A 14,122-nucleotide genomic window follows, 5' to 3' on the forward strand; every position below is an offset into this window, starting at 1 on the left:
GGGGCGTGGTCGGGGGGCGTGGCCTGGGGCGTGGCCGGGGCGGGCCCAGGCTGGGCGTGCTCGGAGCGCGGGGCCGCAGAGCCGGGATGCCTGCGGCTGGATGGAAGCAGGCCGGGGGCGGGGCCGGGGGCGGGGCCTTCCCGGGGCGCGGCCCATCGGGGGCGGGGCCTGCAGGGGACGGGGCCTTCCCGGGGCGGGGCCGCGCAGGGCGCATGCTCAGTGGCCGCAGCTGCTCCCTCGGTCCAGTGCCGCAGCCGGAAAACCGCAGCGGCGGCGGCGGCGGCGGCGGCGACGCGGGGGGAGCGGCCGATCGCGGCCGCCGCGGAGCGGGGAACTGGGCGCGCATAAGGGATCGGGCACCGGCAGCCCGGGGCGTGCGGCGTGCGGCGGGAGCCGGCGCGGGCGGCGGCGGCGGCGGGGAGCGCGGGGCAGGGCCGCCGCGGGGCTTTGACGTTCGCTCAGCGCCGGCCGCGCGGCCGCCCCCGCCCCTCCGCCCGGGCCCGCGATGGCGCGACCGCCGCCCCGCCGCGCCTGCTGAAGCGCCGCCGGGCCCCCCGCGCCCCGCAGCCCCCGCGCGTGCGGCGGGGCGCAGACAAAGGGGAGCGGCCTCGCTCACGCGCGCTCGCGGCGGGCGGGGGGCGCGCGGGCGGCGGCCGGAGGCGGCGGGCTCCCCGCGGACCGCCGAGCCGGCCCCACGGCGCGAGCGCCCCCGCCGCCGGCCGCGCGCCATGTGAGGCTCGGCGCCCGACGCCCCAGGAGCCGCCGGCAACGATGGGCGACGCCGCGGACCCCCGCGAGCCCAGGAGGACGTTCATTGTCCCCGCCATCAAGCCCTTCGACCACTACGACTTCTCCAGGGCCAAGATCGCCTGCAATCTGGCCTGGCTGGTGGCCAAGGCCTTCGGGACAGGTAGGTCCCCCACGGACGCGCGCATCCCGCGCTCGTGCCGCGTCCCCGGAGCCCCTCCGTGCGTGTCGCCTGCAGGCGCCGGCGGCCAGGCAGCCCCGGACGGGCAGGAGGACCGGAGAGATGCGGCAGGTCTGGGTGAAACCCAGCGCCCTTGCGCGCTCAGCTGGGCTCTGGCCGCATTCCTTTTTACTGGATCCCAGAAGTGGCCTTTTTGTGTATTTTTGTGTATGTGTGTGTGTGAGTTTTTTTAAGCCAGCAGTTTTGTCCCGTTTTGACCTAGAATGGTTTTAATTTGTGCTGTTTTCCTCCTCGTTCTGCATCCACTCGCAGGTCATTTCCACCGCGGGCGGTTTGAGGTGGGTCTTCACCGGCCTGAAGCAGGGACATGGCCCATAGTACTAGATCGATTTGACATTTGTAATGATGGCTGCTGTTCAGGCTCCGGAGTGGCAGGTGGCCCAGGTCGAAACGCACTGTGAAATTTTGTTGTCCTTCTCTGAGCCCGGGTCATCCATCCGAACACATTCCAGGCACTTAATTAAAGCAGTTATTTCAAACCAATATTCAGCTTGCTGATGGTAGAGTACTGTGGTCATTTCTTCTTACCGGTGAGACATACTCCTTTTCCAATGGCATTTTGGCTTCATATATTAGGAGAAACAAAAATCCCTGCTCTGGAATTTTTATTTTGATTTTTTAAACGGGAGACTGTTTTTGAGGGCATGTGCTGTTGACTCGCATGGGCAATTAAGCACTCCCTCCGCTGCCGGCCTCTGCGAAATAACAGGAAAAGGGCCTCCTGCTGTAATTCCTCAGCCGCAGCTTCCATGTTGTGCTGGAGACGAGCTAGGGCTTTTCATTTGGAGATAGATGCTCCTGTGAAGTGACTTTCAGTCATTTTGTGAGATTTCTGTGCCCCAGTTAGTAAATTTTGGGTATGTGAAATATCTGTTGAGAAGTTTCTTAGTATTTACAGACTTTTCTCCAGATGCTAAGTATAGTTTGTTTGTTTTGGGGGGAGGGAGAGGATGTGGGGTGAATGGCTTATTTCCACTTTTAGAACTGTGAAAATATGTGGGTAAAGATGTAATTCATTCTGACTGCGTTAACATACACAGCTGATATTTTCAGGACTGCACAGTTTAGTTAACTAGCAAATGACTCTCACTGTTTGGAAAATTATTTGAATCAGTTTTAAGGGAGACTTCACATCAGCATGATTTTATATATTTATGACAGCTTTCATTTTATTTGAATTCTCATGCTTTGGCATTGAATTAGAAAAAGATGGTAAATATTTTTAAACTGGCATCAGGAATAAATGTAACAAAAAATGTCATTTTGAAATAATTAAATTTTAAAGATTTCTTTGGAACTAAACATGTAGAGCAACACATAGCAGGAGGCAGAAAGCGTTAGCGTCTGGCGCCACCGGTAACGGTAATGAGAATAATAATCGTATTTTGATTTTGACGTAAGCAGCATATTCAAGTTAATGTCCATTCAGAGGAGAAACGAGAGAAGATGGAAAGAGGGAGATTTCTATGGTGACCCATGTGGGAAAGCAACGTGTGCAGACGGGTGGAAGGCAGGGGGAGCGACGTTTCCTTTCCTTTGACACAGAGGACACTTATACTACAAACGTCAACGTGTTGCCCTGGATTCGCAAGGGCTGCCAACCAGCTAACGGCCTACTTTCCGCCTGCGTGTGTAGTAGGCTCTGGCGCGCTGGAGGGACGCACTGAACAGCTTCCGGAAGAAAGGAAGTGAGAGGGGCGGGTGCCAGTGGACCCCCCCCTGTTCCCCCCTCCCCCGGCCCGCCAGCTCTGTGCTCCCGCTGAGCCATAGTCGTCCATTTGGGGTTCACAGCAACTCCGGGGCGTAGGTGATGTGTCCCCCATTTAAAAAACAGCATGGGGCACAGAGAGGTTGATCAGCCTTCCTGCTGTCACACTTCAGTGCGGGGCAGAGCGGACTTTGCATCGGACCATCTGACTCCGGGGTCTGGCCTCGCTGGGGACCGGGCGCACCAGTGGACACCCAGCACTCTAGGTATGCTGCTGCGTTTCTTTCTACAGCAGCCCTCCTCATAGTCTCGTTTTTTTATTTTTTTGATGAAAGAACAGGCTCAGAGAGATTAATTTGCTCACGATGAAACATCTGGCGAGCGGCGGGTTCTGCACGCCAGCTCAGGTCATTCCGCCTCTGAAATCTTTGCTCTTCATGTCACTCTGCAGAGTAATCTTGTTATCTGCAAGTGTGAAGAATGTGGGTATAGTGCGTGTTTAAAGGTTTCTTTTCTTTAAAGAGTGGGCAGATCTTAAACTCTCCTATGATTTGAAATGATATACTAAGTAACATTTGACAGATGGAATAGATAGAAAGATCGTTTTCAAAGTAAAATGAAAAACAAGTTTAGAAGACCTTAAAACGCTGACTTAGTAACAAGAAATTAATACATTGTCAACAATGTTATGTTTGTATGTTTTGTTTATTCTTTAATCAACAATCTTTCAAAGTGTAAATTTATATGCCTGGACTAGAAAAACAGTACGGTTTCATTTCTTTTGATATAAATATTCTTCATTTGCTACAGACACTGTCATGCAGCAAATGTTAATAGAGAACGTATTTCAAAGGTTCTTACCTAACGGTATTCAATTAATCATTCAAAAAATTAGTCCAACTTGTTATGCTTTCCTAAAATCACTTCTTTAGCGATGAGATATACGGTCTTCAGGCACAGATATAGGCTTTTTCTATAAGAAATTTTCTAACTTTTGACATATTAAAAAGTATTGAATTTTAGAACCATATGTTGAAAAACTCATTTAAAAATGATAGCTAGAAATCAATTGTGGCCATAAAATGAAGTTATCGAACCACAAAAAATGAACAAATACTAGCATCGTAATACCTTAAAAGCAGATGGAGTATTTACTTAATTCGAAGTCTTATGTCAGAAGCTTTGAATCACATTCTTCATATTAAAAATATTCTACATAGCTCAAATCTTAATAGTTTATTTTGTGGAAGAATGCAGATTCGGTTTTGATCAAATGAAGAATAAGTTTGTTTAGATGTATTTTGATCGACAAACAGATACTCCAGTTACTTTAAGCAAATTGCAGAAGAGGAGGAAGTTAAACTCTCTGCCTACTACTGCGTGGGAACAGCTTAACCCATGTAAGCAATGTTATTACTGGGTTTGCGGAGATGTTCTGCCCTCTTAAATCCTTTGGGGGGATGACGGGTGCAGAACCTCTGTGACACTCTTCCTTACTGAATTCTTGAACTTGGAGTTCTTAGCATGGAGCTTTAAGGCCTACTTCCTCATGTCGATTTGTCGTTTAAACTTTATCAAGTATTAATCTCTTTTTCGTACCTTTGAGTTTAGTGTACTTTCTCTCTTTTTTTTAGCCTAATTTCTTTGTACATTCCAATGTATTTTGTTGTCACGATTTGCCATCAGCCCTGACTTACGCGTCTGCGAAGGTTGCGATGGCGGTGGTGGCATTGCAGCCAGGAGGGACTGGTAGCGGAGAGGCCAGTTTGGGGAGTTATTGCAGGAGTTTGAGCAAGAGCTCCTGGGAGCTTCGAGGAGGGTGGAAATGACGATCAAGCTGCTAATAATTACTGAGTACTCGCCGTGTGCCGGGCACTTGCGGGCGTTATCTCGTTTTGATCTGTGGGACAGCCCGAAGAGGTGGACACTCTCATCATTCCAGTGTTACTGATGCAGAAAATGAGGCCCAGAGGTTTAGGGCGTCACCCAGAGCCGTGCTGTGGAGCCGGGAGTCTGGCCGCAGCCTGCGCTCTTGACCACGGCCCCATAGGGGCGGGAGTCGAGTGAACAGGGAAGGAGGAGGCAAAAGACAGAAAAAGCTGCAGAGGTGTCAACCCTCGCATTTCCAGCGCCTGAATTCGGGGCGCAGGGGGAGCGGTTTAAGTAAAAACGTAGCACGCAAGGGGTTGTGGGAGGGTGAGGCCCCCTGAGCTGTTGGGCTGTGGCGACTGGGAAGGTGGGTGGCGACACCCCTGGCAGAGAGAAGGCAGCGGCCGGGACGGGCAGTCAGCTGTGTGTTCGGCATCCTCGAACTTGGGGGGTCGGGTAGATCGCTTCTCCCAGAAGCCCGGCCACGTGGGCAGCGTAAGTGTGGGAGTGGAGCGCGCTCGGGAAGTGGAGGCCGGGAGTCGCGGTCTGGCAGCCCGCCGTGCCGGAGGGCCGCGGACGTCGGCGAGCTCGTCGCCGGAGAGGAGGCGCTTCAGACGGAACCGGGGCCGATGGGCGCCCAGGGCGCGTTAGGGGCAGCGCCGGCGAAGAGAGAGACGCGAAAGAGGAGGAGTTACTGCTCTTCCATTTTTAATCAATCAGCGACTTGTGGAGAGAGAGTTTGAAATACCCTGTTCATCAAACTTTTACCCACCATTTCACCATCCAGCAGCGATACCTGCTTGAATCAGTTACTATTGATTATTGATGTCACCCCCCTCCCCATTTATTGGTTGGTGGTCTACAAGGAAGAGAGTTTCCTTCTTTCTCTCTCACTCATTAATTCATTTTTTTCAGAGTGGACACATTGATTCTTGTTTTATTCAGCAGCTCATAGCCCTTTATCATCATCACTTACTGTGATACTTACATGGTCCCAGATTTGGCCAGTGACATCGTCTTTCCGCTGGACCTTCTGACGCGGCCCGCCCTCCGCGGGCCCCTCCCGGCTCCCCGTGCGCGTGGGCACCCGGGTGTCCTCAGCTCGTCTGGTGCGCTTCCGCCTCCAGCCCTGCACGCAGCCATCCCTTCAAGAGCCCTGCTCCTTTCGGCGGCGAAAGGGCGTTAGGAGCCACGCTCCGGGTTCCGGGCTCCCCGCCGCGGGGGGCTGCCCCCAGAGCTCGGCGCACACGTGCACGCACCTGGGTCTCTCTCTGCAGATGGCTGGACAACGCCGTGCTCCTCCTGACGCATCCTGGTTCCGTGCCACGCCGCTGGGCTCCTTCTGGCCCTCTCCACTTTTCTGACCCCCTGCCATGGAGACACCTGGCCGCATTTTTGGGCTGAGGTTTCTTTGTGACAATCCAAGCGAGGAGCCGAGCAGGCTGGCGGCTTACAGGGCACCGGAGCTCAGAAGGGATGCCTGAGCCTCCCGGGGTGAAGGGTGGGGCAGGGGAGGCCACCGAAGCCCAGGAATGCGCATGGCCCTGGCTGCTTGGTGAGAGTGGGGAGGGCACAGGCGTCTTCTTTGAAGGCAGAGCTCCGCATCGGGGACCTCATGGTCTTGCAGGTATTCAAACGCTGGCCGTGACGTGGGCACTGTTCTAGGTGCCGATGCTGGACAGAGGGGGCTGTGCTCTCGAGGCCACATTAGAGGGGCAGGAGGAGGAAGTGGCAGGCTGGACGTCGCAGGATAGTACCGACGGCCACGCGGAGAACCGAGCTGGGGCGACTGGCTGGGTGGGTGGGGAAGCCGCGTCTGAGAAGACATCTAACCCAGACCCGAGTGGGGAGGGCCAGCCACGTGACGGTCGGGGGAGGGACACCCTAGGCGGAAGGAACGGCTTGTCACAGTCCCAAAGGCACGGACCTGGCCCGTCATAGCGACAGAAAGGCTTGAGTGGCTGCAGCCCTGCGAGTTCAGGGAGGCGGGGGACGTTGTGGTCCAGAGGAGAGGAAGTGGGAGGCATGTCTGTGGAATTTGGGGAAGCGTGAACTGAGAAGTTAATCCCTGCACCCCAGATCCTGTCTCGAGTAAGTGGGAGAATCAAGACTCGTCTTTAAACCCAAAGCCCCAGTTTCCCTGCACGTCATGCCACCTTCTAACGGCAGTGACTGGATGGGCCGGAGGGGGCGGGCTTTGAGAGGGAACGCTGCCCAGCGGGAAGGAGCCGCCGCGGGCCACCCCTTCCTCGTTCTAAAGAAATCGGTGGCATTTGCCGGCATGACTTGTGCATGCAACAGGTAGCTAAGTCAGCTGTATAGAAAATTACAGAAAATCGCCTTGAGCAACACTCCCTGTACCTGCACCTCAAGCACTTCAGGTGGTTGTTAATTTCAAAGCCGAGCTCTCCGCAGGATAGATAGCGACGCGGAGAAGCCTCTGCCCAAGGCCGGGTGCGCAGGAATTGCCGGTCTCCCCATCCTTCGCGATTCTGGGCGCGGCGTTTCGCACGCGCTCCCCAGGCGGTCCTTTCTCAGCTCTTGTGCGCCGGAGGTTGGGGAGAGGGTGAAGCCTCTTACCTTTGATTTCACCTAGTTATTTTCTAATACACTGTTTCAGTTCATTTGTTTTAAAATGTGATGCAAGTCCAAAGCCATTTCTTAAAAAAAGATGGTCTTATACTGTTGGCAGAAATGATAGACATGTTCAAAGTCTTCCCTTCAGCATATTTAGTTCTTGAAGACTTTTTAAAAGTGACCTATTTTATAATATTCACTAGGCAGTTTTGATCCTTTTGGGGGTGGAAAAGTCGTTTTTGTCGTCTTTAAATGCCCTTTGATTTGCTGCGGGTCCCCTCCCCGTCCTCTGCACTGGGATCTTTTCAAAGCTGCCGCTGTCCGAACTCCGGTTTGCGGTGGTGCAGAGGCCGGATGGAAGTCGCCCCTGAGCTGTCTGTCTTCCTCCTTCCAGCCGGGTAGGCACACCGCTGTTTTTTCCTCCAATCTTAGCTGATGGTTTGGGCTCCGCATGGATCCGCTGTGTGCCCTTGGGCGAGGCAACCTTTCTTGGGTACCTTGTCTGTAAAACGGGGACAAGAGGACTGTTGGGATCGGATGGCAGAAAGCATGCTTAGGACAGTGTCCGGCACGGAGGAGACCCGCGGTAGGAACTCGTGGACCCCTGGTATGTGTGTGTCCTCTGATTTGCCAGTTCCTCCACGTCGGCATGAGCGCCACGTGTCAGAGGGATGTAAAAGCAGCGAGCGTGTTGGGCGGCTGCCCAGGTGTGATGGCGAAGTCCGTCATCTTGATAGCGAGCAGTCGCTTTTCTTTGCACGGTTGAAGTTTAGATGCCGGGCACCTTTGCTGGTTATTTCTTTCATCGCTCCGGGAAGTGGAGATCCAAGGCGTGTGCCCTTTATGAGCAGTCATGTTCAAATCAAGTACCTTCCTCTGCGAGCGGCTCCTGCGCGTGGCTTCCGTCGGCGCCCACGGCGCTGGCTGCACAGGCCCCTGCACCGGCCGCGGCGTCCTCTGCGGGTGTCTGTGTCTCTGTGTCGTGGGCGGCCAGCCGCCGAGTCACGCCGCGGGCTGGCTCAGCACTGGTTAATGCGGCTGTGAAGGCAGCAGCGTGTTTTCAATTATTAAATGGGGATGATATTTTTAGATGTCACCCAAATCCCAGATTGATACCGCTACTCTTGACCTCTTTCCAGAGCCTCGTCTGGTCCCCAGCTGCTTTTCGGATATTTCCACTTGGATATTTTTGCCGTCCGCTCGCCGCTCACCGCAGTCTAACTTCATTTGACCGCCGCCATCCTCCAGCTCCGACGTCTTCCGCGGTCACTGTCAGATGCCAGATTAATTGTCCCTGAACATCAGTCTTAATTGTCCCTGAACGTCAGTCTCTCTTTCGGAGCTGCCAGCAGTTTCTCGTGGGCTGTCACGTCGGGGCTCCTGTCTGAGCGAGCGCGAGCACTTCCAGGGCCGAGCCCCGGGCTCCTCCCTGCTCTCCCCGGGGACCGTCTCCACCCTCGCTGTTCGGTCTTGTGTCTCTTGACATCCCCCCGCCCCCACCCCGCTCCCCACTTTTGTTTACAAAGCCTTTTTTCCCCCGATTAAACAAGTTCTGCCTGGCCTTCCCATCCGATTTCTTCTCGGCGAAGTCCATGTTGACGCGTCGTCTGCGGAACCCGAAGCGCTTAATCGTTCATTTCTTTCATTCGGTGTTCGGTCATTTGTTGCTTTGTATCGTCTGCAATTTCTGAATTGCTTAACTTACCTTTTAGATGTTACTTTGTAGATTTTTGGCTCCTGGAGGATAGGAATTATTACTAATTCTTTGAATGAATTCCCCAGAACCATGCTGGTATATAAGAACATGCAATAAGCACTTTAATGTTGTTGGATGAAAATATTTTTTAAGTAATAGATTTTCAAAAACTCTTAAGGTGCAAATTGCTAAGGAATTTATAAATTCTTCGCGAATAAAGTTTCTGAAGTGCCGACTTTGTGCTACTGACCTGTGCCTCATCAGTCTTGTGCCGAGGCTGCCCGTTGAGGAGGCTCGCAGACTCGGTGCTGCGGGATGGCGGCCTTGAGCCCTCACTTGCCCAAGAGGAGGCAGGCCAGGGACTGGCCACGGGCAGCTCCGTGTGTGCCCCTAACTTGGGTACCCTGCCTTTCCCTCGGGGACAAACCTCATTCTCGTCCCGGCTTTGACGAAAAGCATGGAGTCCAGGTTAGGAGTGGGGAGGAGGAGGAAGAGATACAGGGCAGAAGAGGCGAAAAGACAGGAACGCCTTGCGCGTGTTGTTTGTTTGGTGACCTCGCTGCCCCCGGGTGCAAAGGCAGCCCTCGAGGGTGAGCCGAAAGGCTGTGTCGGGGAGGGAGGGGGCTCGACAATTTTCAGGGGCGATGGCGAACGTGGCTCATGTCCCGTTTGTCTGTGTCTCCATCGAATGGATAGCAGGGGGCTCAGGAGGGCTCCCTGGGGTAGGATGGGGAGAGCTCAGCGGAAGGCGGGGGGTGCCGACGGTTTACTAGTCCTTAAAGGCACTTTAAGAGTAATTCTCCCCAAAACTATAGCTGTATCCCCCCACCCCCCAGTAACTCTAGCAGGCTGAGCAAGAGGAAAGAGAGCCGAGGTCTCGAGGCAGAGGGATGAGTAAGGTGGGCAGCTGACCTTGTCACCCTGAGGTGCCATCTCCCGAAGGAGCTGTCAAGTGCATCTCCTGGCTGGCTGCTCGGCCGCGAGGGGACTCGCTGAGCTCCATCGCGAGAGTCTTCCAGCCCGCTGGGTCTGAGCGTGCACGAGGCGCGTCCCCCAGGGTCGCCGGGCCCTCTCTTTTGCTCTGTGGTCCCTCCGAAGGGCATCCTTGGCACGGCGTCTTCCGTAAAGGACGTTTCTGTCTCTCATTGCAGATCGTACGCCAAGGTCCAATAAGCCCCCTTTTCTGTTAAAGGGCCGTTGTTGTTTTGAGGAGGAATCCTAAGTTTCGTGATGTAAGTGGTATTTTAAATGAACCGCGCCCCTTTTATGAACCTCGCGTGAGACCCTCCCTTGCCGCCCGCAGACAACGTGCCCGAGGAGCTCCGGGAGCCGTTCTACACGGACCAGTACGAGCAGGAGCACATCAAGCCGCCGGTCGTGCGCCTGCTGCTGTCGGCCGAGCTGTACTGCCGCGCGGGGAGCCTCATCCTCAAGAGCGACGCCGCCAAGCCCCTGCTGGGCCACGACGCGGTCATCCAGGCGCTGGCGCAGAAGGGCCTCTACGTCACCGACCAGGAGAGGCTGGTGACCGAGCGCGACCTGCACAAGAAGCCCATCCAGATGGTGAGTCCGCGTGGCCACCCGCGCACACGGGGGCGGGGGGGGGGTGTGGTGGGCGGGGCGGGGGCCGAGGCCTCGCAGGCCAGCGACATCGCTGCCTGGAGCTCAGAACCCCTCTTCTTCCAAAGACGCAGGGTTTTGAGCACAGCAGAGTGGTGACCAGGGTTCCGTCTGTGGAGATGGAAGGGGGCTGAGGGCCGTTGCCGCGGGGGAGAGGCGGAGGGGGCATGAGTGGGGGTGCCGCGGGAGGGGGTACAGGGCGGACTCGGTCTGGGCCGGGCGTGGCCAGAGGTGGCTCCGGACACCGGGCAGAGCCCACTGAGGGGCATCTGGGAGGGAGCGGAGGCTGCGGCGTGGAGGGCCCAGACGGGCATGGCGTAGGGCTCAGTCGCTGAGCGAAGGCCTGGCCATTTGCTGCAGGGAGGAACGCTTTTGAGAACCGTGTCCCCGGGTCGGCGTGGGGGCAGGGGCGGTCCTGACCCGCGGCCGCCTGGCGCCGTCCGAGCCCGCTGGCCCAGAGTCCTCTCGAGGAGGCAACTTCCTGCCAGTTCGCCCACGACCCGTCCCCCAGCTCTGGCTCCCCCACAGCTGTCACTTGCTCGGCTCTGGCCAGTGTGTGTGTGCGGCGGCCGTGAGGCCAGCTCGGGCCCGTTTGGGGTCCCAGACCCGCGTGAGCCTGCCAGTCTGGCCCTGCTCACCCTGCGTCCGTCCAGGAGGCGGAGTCACCGGCGGCCCCGGGGCGGGGGGGCGTCGCGCCCCTTTGTGCTGTGTGCTCCCCGTGGAGCCGGCTCTGCTGTCGTCCCGTTGGTCATCATGGTTTCTACACACCTGGGCGCAGCCTCCCATGTTCCCGGGGGGCACAGCAGGACCCCCTTCTCGTCCTCGTGGACGGGGCTTGGGAGACGGCCCGGGCGGCTGCAGGAGGCAGGTCGGGGGGCGGCGAGGCGTGGCCCCGTGTGTGTCAGCCGCCTTGTTCCGGGGAGCTGGTACCTCTCTCACACACCCCGCTGGGAGAAATGTGCTGACACACTTCCTTCCAGGCAATGTTTTGAGTGTTAATGGAGCTTTTGCGGACGGTGGTTTTCACATGACGCAGCGTAGTCCAGCGAACTTGATGTGACTTGTAGATGTAGAGATTGAAGCACGATTCTTGGCTCAGCATCACACGTGCCCGGACGACTCTGAGACTGGGCAAGCTCTGAAACGCAGCCGTGCTGTGAGGCGGCCGGGAAGACGCGACAGGAACACCGTGGGGTCAGCACGTGACGGAACGTGCCTGGCGCGGAGGAGCGGCCGTCAGGTCGAGTGGTGGGGACGAGCCCGGGCCGCCGCATAGACGTGGCCTAGAAGGAGACCGGGCCGGGCAGGGCGGTCGGACGCCCGGGGGCGCGCGTGCTCCGGGCAGCCGCGTGAGCCGTCGTCTCGCGGGTGGGGCAGCCCCGCCGTCGGTGGGCCCGGCGCGTGGCACGAGCTCTCCTGATTCAGTCCTTAAAGGAGTCGCTGATAAAACGTTCGGGCCAACGCGAGAACGAGCGATCGCCTCTGGGTGACAGGCTGACCCCTGGGCCACACTGACCCCGTCCACACCGACTGCGGCGCCCGCACCGGGGAACGCGCCGGGCCCGTCACGCCCCTCGGTGGGCGGCGAGAGGCGCGTCCGCTTCTGGAGAGAGGGCAGACCCTGGTCATCCGTCCCACGTCCAGCGTGGCTGCCGTGGGGCCCGAGCGTGGCAAACGGTGTCAGCGGCTGCCTGCCCGGTGTGCGTTAAACTGTCTTGTAAGAATCCATCCCGAACTCGTAGGCCTGCGCGGGGAGGAGGGCCGGGGAGGGGTCCGCCCTTCTCTATGCGCCGAGCAGCGTCTGGACGTCTTACGAACCCCAATACAGCACGTTTGTGTTTAAAACCTGAAACAACAGCACAGGCAAAGGGAAGACCGGAGCCCCACGCCGGGCGGGCGCGGCGGGGCGTCGGCGGGGGCAGGGGCGGGTGCCGCTGCTCCGCGCGTGTGGAGCCGAGGGGAGGGCGGGGTCGAGGATGTCGCCGCGTTAGTAAGTCGCTCGGTGGGTGGGTGTGGCCAGCCGAAGCGGGAGCAGCTGCACCATCGGCAGCGGGTGTCGCAGGCGGGGCCCCACCGGGAGCTTTGGCCGGTCGCTGCGGCCAGCTGGCTCGTCTTCGGCCGGCACCCTCCGCGCCGTCTCCCTGGGGCGCGTCCTCTCGGCGTGGGTCCTGCAGCCGCGTGTCGGGAGCTGTTGCCAGACGTGCGCACCGCTGTCCCCGGGCGCAGCTGCGTGACCCCTTGCTCTCGCTTCCGCCGCAGAGCGCGCACCTGGCCATGACCGACACCCTGATGATGGCGTACACCGTGGAGATGGTCAGCATAGAGAAGGTCATCGCGTGCGCCCAGCAGTACGCGGCTTTCTTCCAAGCTTCAGACCTGCCGTACGACACGGAGGACGCGGTCACGTACTGGATAAACAAGGTAGGGGAGGCTCACTGTGGAAAACGAGCTCATGACCCGAGAAACCGAAAGCCTCGCCGGTTCACGGCTGCGCTGCCGGGACTGTGCGTGCCCCAAGTCCACGTGATGGCGCCCTGACCCCCCGTGTGTTGCCTTCGGAGGCGGGGCCGTGGCGGGGGAGCAGGTCAGCAGGGCAGGGGCCTCGGGGACTGTGCCCTTTCCGAGGAGCCCCCCGCAAGCGAGGCCACGGCGGTCAGACGGCTGGGAAGCCGGACGCCGTGTCTGCCAGCGCCTCGGTCGTGGGTCCCCGGCCTCCACGCCGGGAGGAGGGCGGCCGCCGGTTAGCCGCCCGCGGTCACTGCAGCAGCCCGGACGGCGGAGGCTCCGCCCACGGCTCTTAGGGCGAAGCGAGCCCTGAGCTGTACGGCCTCGTTACAGTTTCCCACCCCCTTTCACTGAAAAAGCGTATATACTGTCGACGCGGTGGAGATAGACTTCTGTATCTCCTGCAGCCTTGACGGTTTACAGCGATCGGTCTAGTGCGTGTCAGGCTGTCACACAAGTCAGCGCGCCCGGAGCAGCGGCGCTGCGCGGGGGCCGTGCGGGGCGCGTCTTCTGAATCCAGGAGTGAAAGGATTCTCTCGTTCCAACGAGGCGGTCCATCCCGTCCCCTTCGCCGCGTCCCGGTCCGCTGGTTCGCAGCCGTCCACTGCTCCTGCCCGTTCGGACCCGCAGCTGAGGCTCAGCGATGTCAGGAGAGCGCGAAGGCCACAGCGGTGCCGGGGGCCCTGGGCCGGGCCCCGTCCTCCCCGAGCCTCCCGTCCCAGCGTCGAGGCGTGGACGAGGTCTTCGCGCCCTGCGGCCTCCCAGCCCAGAGTGACTCCATGGCTCGCAGCCCTACCACACTGGAGACGACGTCGCAAGCACAAAAGACTCAGTAGCTATGCTCAATTAAATGTGTCGTAACTTGCAGTTTTCCTCAGTCATGTTTTTGAACCACCGAACTGAATTTTAGGCAGTAGAAGAGTTGAGAAAATTGTTGGTTCAGTGTGGAGTTATAGAGGTTGATGACGGCATTAATGTTTCTGAGAGTGCCATTCATTCAAACACAGTTGTTATTAGCGTGACCTTAAAATCATTAACTCGAAGTCCAAAATTGTCTACAGATTCCCGATAAATGTTTTGTGCACCAGGGAGACTGCTTCTTAACCCCTTTGGATTTGGGGCTATTTGAACACCCTGATAGGAAATAAACGAGACCTCC

At 57.8% G+C, this 14,122-nt stretch overlaps 1 protein-coding gene across 2 annotated transcripts in view; it reads left to right on the top strand.

The window, feature by feature from the left end:
• The first annotated feature begins 771 nt into the window (after positions 1-771).
• Positions 772-14,122, top strand: part of CAMSAP2 (calmodulin regulated spectrin associated protein family member 2) — a 37,257-nt gene continuing 23,906 nt past the window's right edge. For both annotated transcript variants that reach the window (XM_016150577.2, XM_036235495.1), the window contains exons 1-3: positions 772-910; positions 10,142-10,401; positions 12,718-12,879. In XM_016150577.2, coding sequence (XP_016006063.2) covers positions 772-910; positions 10,142-10,401; positions 12,718-12,879 — 561 coding nt within the window. The remainder of the gene's footprint in view (positions 911-10,141; positions 10,402-12,717; positions 12,880-14,122) is intronic.

The sequence above is a fragment of the Rousettus aegyptiacus genome, unplaced genomic scaffold, assembly GCF_014176215.1.
Source record: "Rousettus aegyptiacus isolate mRouAeg1 unplaced genomic scaffold, mRouAeg1.p scaffold_m13_p_18, whole genome shotgun sequence".
NCBI lineage: Eukaryota > Metazoa > Chordata > Mammalia > Chiroptera > Pteropodidae > Rousettus > Rousettus aegyptiacus.